General features: G+C 46.5%; 1 protein-coding gene across 1 annotated transcript in view; it reads right to left on the bottom strand.

Moving 5' to 3' along the window:
* Positions 1-13280, bottom strand: part of LOC138580598 (opsin-5-like) — a 1021543-nt gene that overhangs the window by 457579 nt on the left and 550684 nt on the right. Inside the window, exon 2 of the mRNA XM_069651261.1 lies at positions 8443-8530. Within this exon, the coding sequence (XP_069507362.1) occupies positions 8443-8530 (88 nt within the window). The remainder of the gene's footprint in view (positions 1-8442; positions 8531-13280) is intronic.

The raw sequence follows: 13280 nt of genomic DNA, 5'->3' as shown, positions 1-13280 counted from the left end.
TGCCCTCAAAGAGGGGACCAACATTACCATTCCTCCGGCCCCCAGAAAAAAAAAAATGATCTCCAGGGTGTCTCGCCCACCACCCAAAAAGAATCCAAATCATTTTACACTGAGACTCCCTAAACAAACGATGAAAACGTTTTTTCAAACATTAAAACCAAGCCCTGAGCCAAATAGTGCTGCGAAGCCATCTTTTACCCACCGCCATCGTCAGCACCCTTGCTTCCCATGCCACCCAGCCTCAGTCCAAAGACACCCAGCTCATCTGAGCAGGCACTAGTAGTGCCCTCGAAAGCTGATTTCGTGTTACCATCAAAGGAGAATCCAACTGCCTTATCACTTAAGCGAGTTCCTTTGGAGTCATCCTTTAGGCCTCACGCTCCTGTTGTGCCCCCAATACCCATCGCTTCTGTGGTTACACCCTACCCTCCATCGGATGCCCTAATTCACGAATTAGACCTTGCAACTACTCAAAGACCATCTGATCTTGTTAAAAGCTCCACGGGCCAGGTCTCGCGATCCAATGTTGCGACCCTTGTCACCATCTTGAGTGGAAAAAAGACTTGTGAACTCAAAACCATTGAAGTACGTGAGGCCGTGGACTCTTACCTGGCCTCATGTATCCAGCCCCCTGCCCCCAACCTAATTGAAATGCCTCGTGAAGTGACCTCCAATCTGCGCCAATGGCTTCTCCCAAGCTCCTTTTCCATGCATGCAGATGACTCTCGCCATTCTTCTTTACCCATCAGTCTGCCACATTCCACCATAGTCCGGCACATGGAAATTCCTACACATCCATCAAATGAGGTTATCCAAACTGCAAATACCAAGCCTCAAGCTGCTCCTGTGTTGCCAACTAAACCTCTTGCCCTAGACTCTCGGAAATGCCATTCTTTAATCCTAAAATGTCGGGGAGGTACCTTTGGCACCTATGATCTTAATCGACGTAGTGTGCTAAACATTTTCTCAGAACTAGTGGAACTCGAAGATATTTGTTCTAGTGACATCGAACAAATTGAATTTATCTCAGAGTCCACTTGCTCGGTGGTGCGCTTGTGGATTCCCTCAGGAATTGTGCTAAATACTATTTGGAAATCTAAAATGCAACTGTTTAACATGGAATTTCTATTAGCGCAAGATCGAGCGCGCATGAATGCGGGAACAGATATAAAACAATTGACTGCTCACAACAATTTGTATGAAACAACTGTGAAACATGTTTATCATGATCAGCCTCACATGTCATAACCACCAGTAACGCCAACAGAATGCCATTTTACTATTGCAAGTTGGAACACACAGGGCCATTCACATTTACAGACATTTATTTCTGGTTTTCCTGCAGCATATGATATAATAGCACTACAAGAAACTTAGCTTTTACAAACCCCTGCATGGAATAACTATGAGGTTGCACTACTTCCAGCTATGGCAGGCCAAAAGGGCCGACCTTCTTCGGGCCTCTTAGTGGGAGTAAATATGTCAAGGGGGTTTGCTGTTCAGTCCTGGGCCTCGGTATTGGCCTTTATACAGCTTGTAAAAATCTCATGCCCATCGCATATTATTGCACTGATCAACATTTATCGCAACCCTCTTGGACTGACTGACTATTTTATGAAGGCTTGACTAGACTCCTGGATCTTGTAATTCTTACTCCGGATATTACAGACACCATTATTGTTGGAGACCTCAACTTGGATTGTCTTCATCCTAAAGGTAAAACCACCATTGACAAGGTTAAGCGGTGGTCTTCATTTATGTTGGAACGTAATTTCCACATGACTAATGGCTCTATACAAGGTGACATTCCTGCCCATCCCACATGGCAAAGAGAATCCACTTGTACCACAATTGATTATATGTATACCCATTCCAATCTAAATGGACAAATACAATCTTTCCAAGTCATCCCCCAGGTACATAGTGACCATTACCTACTTGTTCTTACAATAAACTGGAGCTATGTACCATCTAACAAGTCCCTTTATCTAAACCATCTGGTTGTTAATAATGCTAAGTCTCGTTTCCGGATACCAATTTATTAGCCTTGTCCCAATTGGTTATTTGTAATAATAATTCTCATAACCCAATGCAGTATACCAATCTTCTAATTACATTCAAGAACCCTGCGAAAAATGGTAGTCACACAGATACCTCCTATAGACATTCCTTTAACCTTCTAGTTAAAGCTAGAAAGGTTGAATACCATCGTGAAAAAAGGCTTATTTGCAAGTTAAATCAGTCAACTCGCAACCAACAGCTGAGATCAGCTAAATGCAGATATCGCAACTGGATGCGACAACACCGAGCGCACATCCTGCAAGCTGATAGTGAGCACATGCTTAGACTAATAGGGAAGAAAATCACTGCTGAAACATGGGCCATATTCAATCAGTGTGCTCACCGGTCCCAGTGTGCTATGCAAGTTCTCAGTGTGACTGAAGCACAATGGATCCAGCATTATACCAATTTATATGCAGATCCGACTTTTATGAACCTGGCCCATCTACCTGTCAGCCAGCAAAGCTGGTCTCTTGAATGCTCCCCACTCATCTTTGAAGAATATATTAAGCACATAGGTTCCTCCAGAGCAAAGGGCCCTGATGGCCTTAGTAATTTTACGCTCAAATCCAATCCTTCTATGTGGGCCAAAATTCTGAACCATCTTTTCCAACATATCATTGTCTCTCGTAATATCCCTAACTCTTGGAAAACCTCTATCATCGTACCAATTCACAAGAAGGGTGATCGTACCCTTCCTTGTAATTATAGGCCCATCGCACTTTTAGATGCGCCTGGGAAACTTTTTTCCAAACTTATCCTTTGAGATTTTAACAACTGGACCAGAGCTTCCCATACAAGAGACCCCTTTCAGACAGGTTTTCTTGCTGGCCTGGGCACGAATATCAATATGCTCTGCATTAATGCAGTTAAATTTCAATCGCAGGCTTCAAAACAAGCACTCTATTTTGCTTTTGTGGATCTCCACATGGCCTTTGATGCCAATTCCCATCCCCTCCATTTTGCTAAACTTACCAGAGACAAATGCCCCTTCACATTACAGCAGATCATTCAATCATTGCATTGCGAAATATCAATCTACATCAGATTAAACATAGAAGGGTTACTATCAATGGCCATTCCCATTGCTCGCGGCCTAAAACAAGGCTGCCTTTTGGCGTCTGCAATTTTTAACTACTTCATGTATGATGTACGGCAAGTATTCGAGGCAATACAATCAGACTCACCCAAATTAAACCATTGTATGATCCAGTCACTCATGTATGCCGATGATTTGGTATTAATTTCAAAAACCCTGCATGGCCTTAAAAATTTATTGGATGGCTTCAACGGCTACATAGTGAAGACTGAACTGGGGGTTAATACTTCCAAAACCCAGATTGTCATTTACAGTCCTACTAATTCGGCCGGATACAAACCTCAATGGACCATTAATCATGTAAACTTGGCGACTGTGCCGAATTATGTCTACTTGGGCATGGTTTTTGATGGTAGTGCCTCAGTTGCTGCCCATTCAGATGTTGTGAAGCACAAGTTAGACTCAGCTATTTCCCAAACCAAGATTATAATGCACCGGTATGGTGCTTTCACCATAAAACCAGCATTGATGTACTGGAAACAAAAAGCCACCCCATGTATATGGCCTCGAGTCTCAATCAGCCTGGCCGTCATTGGTCCTGGATAGGATGGAAGGCAAATTTTGGAAAGCGATTCTTCATCTTCAACAATGCATCCCAGTGGTCTGGTTGCGTTACGAACTGTAACGCTCACCTGGTATCCGCGGGGACATCACTCAGCCTGTTCTGACCTCTTGTGACCTCAAACCCTTCCCTGGAGTCTACTCGACTGGAGACTGGGCCTTGTTTTCTTGGAAAGTGTGCTCTCCGTCCTGCTTTCAGCACAGGGGCGCGTTGATTGATGCAGGCTCATTGCCGCCTAGTTACTTCACTGGCAAGAGTCCGACAGGTAAGTATAATGAGTCTTTTGAACAGTTCTCTAACTTCGTTCCTTTCCTTCCTTAGATGATGGCCGGCGTCCGGGGATGGCGACGTGTTGCTGAGATGAATAGCGCTGAAGGTGAGTGAGAGCGCGATGCGCGATGCGACCCTTTCGTATTTGTATTGAACTGAGTTCTTTTTCTGTGTCTTTTAGGTGCCGTGACGTTTTCAGCATGGATGCCGGTTATGAAGAAGATATGCGGTGAGTAAGCGCGGTTTGCGGCGCCTCTAGATGTTTCCATGTGTAGTGATACACAAAATTGTAAATTTGCCAATCAGGGCTTTAGATGACAGCATTAGCTGCTGAAAGCCAATAGTTTATTCAAAGTATGTGCCAAAAATGCTGACAGTAGTTTGTTGTAGCACTTCCATTACGCAGTAGTGAGCTACAAGCAATATGCAGGCCTAGTAGGAGTGGTAGGTCACATTATGCATTGTAGATAGACAGGCAGGGCGAAGGCCCCAGTTCTGTAGCTAATGGAAATTATTGGAGTGTTTGGAACATTATGGCACCTATATAGCGCTTAGATAGCCAATCTTAAGCGCTATGAACACTAAGCTATGAGTGCATGCCTTTTAGAGCTTGCTCACATAGGCTTAATTCATCTCGACTTCTCTTAGAATATTCTGCCTTTCTAGCTGTAGCCCTGCATGGTTTCGTAAACAAATCATCTTTTCTCTGGGAAGGCACTGATAGGACATTCCTGAGTTTTCGCGCAGATGGGCTCCAAGCAGGGAGGGGCACAGGAAAGGAGCACAGTGGAAATTCACAGAGTTGGGTTTTTCCATGAGCAAGCCTATATTTTGCACAGGGAAGGGTCTAGAACTGTGTGTCATGGACTGACAGCACGAGATTATAAAAATGCATGCCCACATGACTCAGGTGGGAGATCGATCTGTGGACTTGGTTCGAGCAAAATCGAGTGTCCGGAATCTGCTGCTTTGTCGGCACCCTGCAGCGCTGTCCTCTGAGCGGGGCTTGCAACAGCTAGTTTATGAGGGCCAGGGTCTCCCAGTGCTGATTGAAGGGGCGTAAAATTGTGTTTCTCTATGTTTCTCTAAGTTCTATGTTTCTCTATATTTTGTATTTCTCTAAATTTGTGTTTTGTAATCTTCTCTAACTTGAATCCCAAAATGTTGCTAAAATTCACTGTTTAGAATAAATGCTAATACTTTTTGAAGGTGTCATTTGTCACTAGCATGAGTTCACTGCTCGGCACAATAGAACCTGTATTTTGGGCTGAATTGGGTAATTTTTGCTCTCAAGGGCTGGTCCCGAGGATGATTTTCCCAATATCAAGACACCATGCTAACCTGGAGTGTCTTTTCCCTCTTTCAGATGGATGAGAAGTTCCGGAGACAGAGTTCCCCCAGAGTGGCTGGGATTCAGGTAAGCGTTTGAAGCTAGTACAGTCTTTAAAAATAAGCGAAGATTTGCTGAATGCTTACTAATGCCTTTTTTCTGTTCTTTTCCCTTTTCCTTAGGAAGCGGCGTGCCGGGATGGGAATGACACCGCCGAAAATGCCCGCAGAACAGAAGGAGCGATGAATGATGGGCAGAAGCGCCGCAAGGTAAGGCTGTTCCTAACGGTGTTCTTGTTCTTGCAGAAGCTGAGCGCAGAAGAAAGATGCAAGCCTACTGGAGACCGATCCGAACACGGTCAGTGTCACGCTGCAGGTGCAGAAAACACAAAGCATGTTTCTCAGCCTGGGCATGGCTTAAATAGTCTCTGGGTATCCCAGGTGTCTCTGGGCTGAACCACACCCAAAAGACTAGACTGCACATACAGTTCTGGGAACCGAAATATGTGGGGGCATCCATCTTGTCCCCATCAATGCACTACAAGTCCAATCCCCAATGTTATCCTATGGGAGTGAGTGAGTCTGGTGCCACAAGCGCCAAGTCTGACTCCAAGTGGGTCTTTGAAGGGATGGAGAGGCCCTTGAGGGCCATGTAGGTGATCATGGCCTGGCTCCAGCCTGACATCTTGAAGGGCTGGGGACATGAGGGGCAGGAATCATGACACAAACTAGGGCTAACCTCTCTGCATGCGCAATACCAGTGGAGAGCCTGTGCCCTTCTTCGAAAATGCTTGATGCTCAACCGAGAACACATTGTTTTGCAATTCCTGTCGAACTATATATTCAAAACCACACATCACTTTGTTAAACATTGGCTGCGCGCCATCTATAACATCTTAGTACAAGCAGATGCCTCCCTTACTATGCTTTTGACAAATCCCGATAAAGTTAAACAGCTAATTTATAGTTACGACTGGATCAAGACTAGATCTAAATGCCTTCAATATAAATCTGCTATACCTGAAAAATTCAGCCATAAAAGTTTGGGGTTTATGGAACCATATCTTCTCAAGTTTCCTTGTAAGATGATACGTTCTGGTATCCTAAGAATGCGTTTCAATTTATGGCACACTAGTGAACTACTCGCCCAACGCAAGCTCTGTGAGGAGGAATTAATCTCTTGTTGCTTCTGTTTAGACACTAAGGTTACTGAATCCCTGGAACACATCCTGTCATCCTGTCCAGCCCTAATTCAGGAGCATTTGAAATTTTTCTCCAATCACTGAAGCTATTTGGGAAATCTGGATCTAGTTCAGAGGTGGTCTACGCTGCTGTGCACTACAAATGTTTCTTTACAAATTTACAAATTGCCATAGTTAATTTCCTTTATGCAGTGAAACTAACTTGTTGAAGAACAATGTTGTCCATTTTCCTTATAATGTTTTTCTTTGTATCTTACTAAGTCTCTAATCTTTTCTATGTTGTAAATCAACTGAAACTTTTAACAATTGTTAGTTTTGTTCCACTAATTGTGTAATCAAGTATTTCGTTTGTACAATCTTACATCTACTGTAATGTTTTCAATGTCATATTTTATTTGTGATTATTTAAAATGTAAGGTGTTGTATTAAAAAGTTGATTTGTTTCACTATACCAATAAAAAAAGTATCCATGGGTGTTGTTCACCAAAAGGAAAACAAGAAGAGCTGCACTTGCAGACGTCCAGGCTGAACCTCAGTGGCAGAAAACACAGAGGAATCACACACATAGAAATGGTAGGACAAGGACTAGGAGGCTCTGTCCCTCCAAAAGCATTTCCAGCATCACAATAGGTAAAGAGGTAGAGAAGTTAGCAAAGAGAAGGGAGAACCTGTGCAGGACAAAACGTCTTCAGCATGCCCTATGTAACACTGGGGTTTTCTTTTTCAGGTTTGCCCACTGGCCACTGTCCTGGCCAGCGCTCCACCAGAAGACAATATTTGAGGGGATTACAACAACACTGCTTTAGGCAGGAAAGGAACCGAGGACAGGCCTTCTCTGTCTTTGCTGCAGACTCTGGCACCTCCCCATCAATATCGGACTGGCCCTAAAGCTTCTGCACTTTAGGACGGAGCTCAAGATATTCTGTTTCCTCCTCAACACCTGGCACTTTACCCCTGCTGTCCCTGCGGACCGGGTCCTTTGAGCCATTCAGTGCCAACCTCCACTCGTAATTGCCCCCCCTCCTGCCTTGCTCCTTCGGCCGGTGCAAGCTATCACCCCAGCAGTATAACCTCCCTGCTCTGTACCCACGCTTTGTTTGCCTGCTGCTACGGACCCTCTTCTATGTTCACCCCAGGCGGTCCTACTTTCAACTGGCACTACCCCAATGTTGCCTACACCTCTGGATTCTCCCCTCTTCATCACATCGTCCCTGCTCCTATGCCACCCCCTTCATTGCTATCGCCTATAATTTTGTAAAGTGCTCCTTTGCTTTTCCAATCTGGGTTCACGCTCAATAAATACCTATAGAAAAGACTGGTATTTAAATGAATCTAAGGTGAAAGCAAATTCTAGCTGAGGACTGGCTTATGGAGATGGTGTTCATTTTGTTACAAACAAAGCAAACGTATTCTCTTTTGCGAATGAACAGAAATATTCTGAAATGATATTTATTGCAATGTGACTTTTATGAGATGCATATATACCACAATGCTGGTTTAGCAAGTCAAGACCATGAAAGCCTCCACCAGTATTTGTATGATTAGCTATTGCATTGTAATTTGTGATGGAATAGCTGATGATTTATAAAGACTGGAATGGAAAATAACCAATTTCTTTTACTGAATCTAGATGCCGATGTGCGAGATTTTGGGGATGAGGGTGCCCGAGACTCAAAGAGTCCCTAAGTATCAGCCCCTGGAAAGACTATTCAGTAAATTGCAATACAAATCATTAAGAAATCAATCATTTCCAGGTGGGGGTGGGGGGGGGGCCTACTACATGTCTTAAATACAACCGAGAGGATCATTGCTTGTGAATCCTTTATCTTGCCTCATTTGAGCGAATATAGCAGAGCAGAGTCTTTTTTCTCATTATCACAATGCTTCATATGGGAAACTAATGTTGATCATTTTCTTACCTAACAATGAATACACAGCTCCCAAGATGATGTCATCATTCTTTGATATAGTTGAAATAAATTCGGAGTAATCAGAGGCATTTCCCATCTGCGAAATAGAAAAGGGAGTAATGAATTCGGATAACTTGCAGAGTCTACTCACACAGATGGAAGGGTAATATTGCCAAACAAAACCAGCGAGATGTACATGTCATATCACGCACCGATTTACCTGTCCCTCTGCCTCTCCCTATCTCTCTCACACACACTCTCTCTCTGTTTTTTTAATCTGTCTCTCTTTGCCCTTGTATCTCGCAAAGATAACTTGAAGGAGGGATTAGGCTGTATTTTTAAAGGATAAAAAATAGAATGCAGGCCATTGCATGCGTCCTGCAGGGATATCATCATCACACTGAGGGCAGGTTGTCCATATAGAGGGTGGTGAGTGGCACCTGGTTAGACTGCAAGGGATGCTGGGATAGTGACATGAGAACCAGGCTGCTGGGTGTACAAGAGTGATTGGTATCATCTTGTTTATGGTAACTATTATTCGTGTTTGGGCATATACTGAAACGAATGTGTCGGCTCAGAAGCACTACTAACCAATCAGTGGCAAGCACCCAAACACATACACATATTTATCCCTGTGCTTCTCCCAGAAGAAGCAGATCATTGGTTTTAAGCTGAGTATGACAGTTTTAAAAATGGAAGTTAATTTTTGCGACACAAAGGGAGTGTATTCAGCACAAAAGGAGTTATATAAATAAACAAATGATCCAAATGTACTAACATTGTTATTTGGCTTTTTTCTTTAAATCAAGCCATGTTAATGTCTAATGATCACTTCCAGTATATAGTTTAGTCATATTAAGAACATTAGTCTGGTCGTACTGAGAAAAGCACATTATCAATGCCTAGAAAACCCATTTAAATTACTATCGGATTGAAGGTAAGCATTCCAAGATGGAGACTGTGGTACTCTCTATTGTACTCTTTTCAAATTTCCATTGAGAAGGGGGATGGAGACACCCATCCCTAACAAGGGCTGCTTGCTGCTTTGCAAAAAATAAAAGAACATTCTGTGAACATAAAGATGGCCACATCTTTATATTTGACAAATATTCCTGTGATAAAAGGGTTGAATGATGGGATCGCAAAGTGCTCATTTAGTTTTTCCACAACACTCATCGTAACATTAAAGAGTGCATAACCATGTATACTATTTGAGAGAACCTGAGAATTTGTAAGTGAGGATGACATGGCTGCAACATTGGTTGCTCAATTGCGGTCTGAGGGGCTATTTGAGCCATAGTTTTAGTAAAGGAGTGGCTATCAGGGAAAGCCGGTGCACATATTTCCTTAAGGAATTATATTAATCAAGTCTTTACATTTTAAAGTGTGTGTTTCCTGACTGCCTGGGGGAATGGAGAGGATGCAACGTTGTGTTGTCCTTCATGCTAATGGTTCTCCCAATCGTTCTTTCGTGCAACCTTCTTCATTCGTGTCCCAATGGTCTTCAATGCTGAGTACTGCCAGGCGGTCACAGGGCGTCCTGTGCAGTAGGTAGTACGACTCTGCTAAATGAATGGCCAGCAGCAGAGTGGGGTAGGTATATAAATAAATAAAAACAATTTCTATATATGTTTTTCTTCTGATATTATGGGCAGTGTTAAATACACGTTTCCTTTAGTTATAAATCTAGCTGAACAGTTGTTACAATAAATAATAACGTTAAATATAACAACAACATGTTAAATTAAGTTTTGAGTACAGCTTTTGTTCAGAAATTTGATGAAATAGGACCCACTAGACCTGTGAATGTGTGCAGATCTATACATTAAAGGAATAATGATAGTATGATGCTTGAACTGAAACAGAGGAGTATGAAAAACCCTTTTCATATTATCTTTCCAATCATAACAGAGGGCAACCTCACTTGAGTGTGATGAATTCCCAAATGGAAACACTGAAAGATGTCATTACCACTACGGCTGGTGGTATTTGTGGACATCTTCCAGCCCTGATCAGAAAGGACTGATATACTTGCTGTGGAGTGCAACAAAGCAAGGGCCCCATGAATACTGTTGCATGTCTCCCCTGTTGGGAGGCATGGTATCTCCCAGTGTATTGTCTTGGTCACGTGGAGAACCACGTGACCAAGTTAATAAAGAGAACGAGCCGTTTCCGGGCTTGTCAGTCAGACCAACTGGACTCCGCGTGTGTGTGTGTTTGTGTCCGCACCATGCTGGTGCCTCACCACATGTGCTGGGCCCAAGGACGGGGCCCAGCTCCAGGACGGTGCCCCTGCCGGGCAACACCGTCCATGTGTGTCGCCCTGGCCATGTGAGTCAGGCCAGGTTGGAGACCCCGGCCTGGGTGCCCCCAGAGCCGGGGCCGCGGTAAGTCGGTTGCCCCCGGCCATGTGCAGAGCTCCGGTGACCTGGAGCGGGTGAGGTGACCCCCACCCTTGTGTCTGCAGCGTGAGCGCTGCACCGGTGTGTGTGGTTGGGTGTCCCCCGACATGAGTATGGGGCAGCCCGGTGACTCGGAGCAGCCCCCAACAATGGCAATGAGGACTGGAGCCCTGCATGCAAGGCGAGGCCGCGTGGCTGCTGCGCCCATCCCCCACCAGGGGGCGGCCTGTCGTGCACTGAGGTGTGCGGCATCGGCCGCATGTGGAGGGAAGTCTGCCCCCACTACCACCACCAGGAAGGAAGAAACTGTCTTCCCCCGCCCCCATGGGGAGGAGAGTACCCCGCAGAGTTGGCCACGTAGACGAGGTGCAGCAACATCGCTGCAAAGAAACAGAAGGATGCGGGCCCACATCCAACTGTGCCCGCGAAGGAGACATGGATGGGGCGGCTGCCCGCAGGATCGGCGGCGCGTGGCCGCGTGAGCCGCTGTCCCCTCTCCCATCTGTGAGGGAGAAATGCCTGCGGCCTCGGCCGCTACAATGGAAAGGGTGGCGTCGGCCGCAACGAGATGCACGGCGGCACCTGGGCCGCAACAAGGTGAGCCTGCACCGCCAACAGAAGGCGGGCCCACCCCCATCGGGGCCCGTGATCTGGAAGGAAGTCCGCAGCAGCCCTCAAGTACCCAGGGCCTGCCGCGGCGGAAAGAAAAAAAAAAGGGGAAAAGATGTTGGCGGCCTGCGCCGCAATGAAGAGGCGCTGCCCTTCCTCCAGTGGGGGGTAGGGACAGGTGTGGTGTCGGGGCCCGCGAGGAGGAGGGATGATGCGCCCCCCCCAAGCAGAGCTGGAGCGACTGCAACCACTACAACAATGTGAGCTGCCCCTCCCCCACCCGCGGGCCGCGAAAAGGAGAGCGGTGACTACCGCATGGAAAAAAAAAATGCTGGGTGAGCAGCTGCTGCCCCACTGAACGTGGGGAGCTGCGGTGGTCCCTACCACCCCTCCCCCACCCCCACCACGAGTGTAGAGCAGCGACGTTCGCTGCAGTGTGAAAAAAATAAAAAAATAATGGAATGTTGGAATGTGCTCCAACCGTAGCTGATGAAAAAAAAAATCAAATCAGAGGGAAGATGGCCTGGAAAGGCCGGACAAATGGACCAATGAGGTAGGCCCATCACCACCTTGGCCCGTGGGGAAAAGTGTACAGGGAGGCTGGTAAGGCCCCAACAGGACAAAGAAAAGCAGCATGGGCCGCTGCTGCCCCCCCCACACTCGTGGAGAAGAGCTGTGCTGGCTCCAACAAGACCAGGCCCCTCAAGTGGTGAGCGGCTGTAAGGCTCCATCCCGGTGCAGGCAAGGAACAGACAGGGGTGGCATCCGCCGCAATGAAAACAGCGTTGCCTCGGCCCGCGCCGCAGTGAGGAGGCGCTGCCCCTCCCCCATTGGGAGGCGGGCCCATCATCATCGGGGCCCGATAGTGAAGAGAAGTGCTCCAGAGCGGATCGGGGGAGAAGAAGAAAGGAAAAAGGTGCAGCCCACCTAAACATCTGGGGCGGTCAATGGCCAGGGCCCTACTACAGTAGATGGGCTAAATGGGGTGCACACCGAGGAGGAAAGAGGAGTGCCAGGGGTGGGCTTCAGCTTTTGGCGGTGTTCCGGTGCCCCCTCCAAGCCCTGCAGCATAGGCACTTTGCCATTTGTTTTTGTTCAGGCCACCTGCCCGTGAGGGAGAGGAAGTATCATAGGTGGCCGAACGTCAGGGTGCCAGGACTCCATCATAGGTGCCCCCCCTCAGACTGTGGACTTGGCTGATGTGGCCCCTGGGCCTCCCCAGGTGCGGCTTTGCCGATTTTGTGACTGTGCTGTGACTGTCCTAAACGAACTCTGGTGAGGATGCGAGCTAGTTTCCGGCGACTCCACGAGTGCGGAAGATGGACATCATAGTTGACATTCCCCTGAAGACTGTGAGCCTGCAGACACAGATTTGCTTAATGTAGTGTGGTGCACACCTGTAGACTTGGAGTGCTTTATGTTGTGCCAGTAGCTCTCAGTGGTGCCGTTCAGGGACATGAGAGCTACTCACCCAGGTTAATAAAGGGTGTGTAAAGTAGTAGAGTGGCTCAAGTAGTAGAAGTGGTGGTTATGTTGGGACAATGGGGTTTTTGTTTTTATTTGTTATGAAAAAGGAGGAGTGTGGAATGTCTCCCCTGTTGGGAGGCATGGTATCTCCCAGTGTGTTGTCTTGGTCACGTGGGGAACCACGTGACCAAGTTAATAAAGAGAACGAGCCGTTTCCGGGCTCGTCAGTGAGACCAACTGGACTCCGCGTGTGTGTGTATTTGTGTCCGCACTATGCTGGTACCTCACCACGTGTGCTGGGCCCAAGGACGGGGCCCAGTGTTAGGCGGAAACCTGTGCAGTTCCCTCTGGGACCACTGCAAAAGATTT

The sequence above is a fragment of the Ambystoma mexicanum genome, chromosome 3p, assembly GCF_040938575.1.
Source record: "Ambystoma mexicanum isolate Mex_15411 chromosome 3p, UKY_AmexF1_1, whole genome shotgun sequence".
NCBI lineage: Eukaryota > Metazoa > Chordata > Amphibia > Caudata > Ambystomatidae > Ambystoma > Ambystoma mexicanum.
This window is presented reverse-complemented; position numbering and strand designations above follow the sequence as displayed.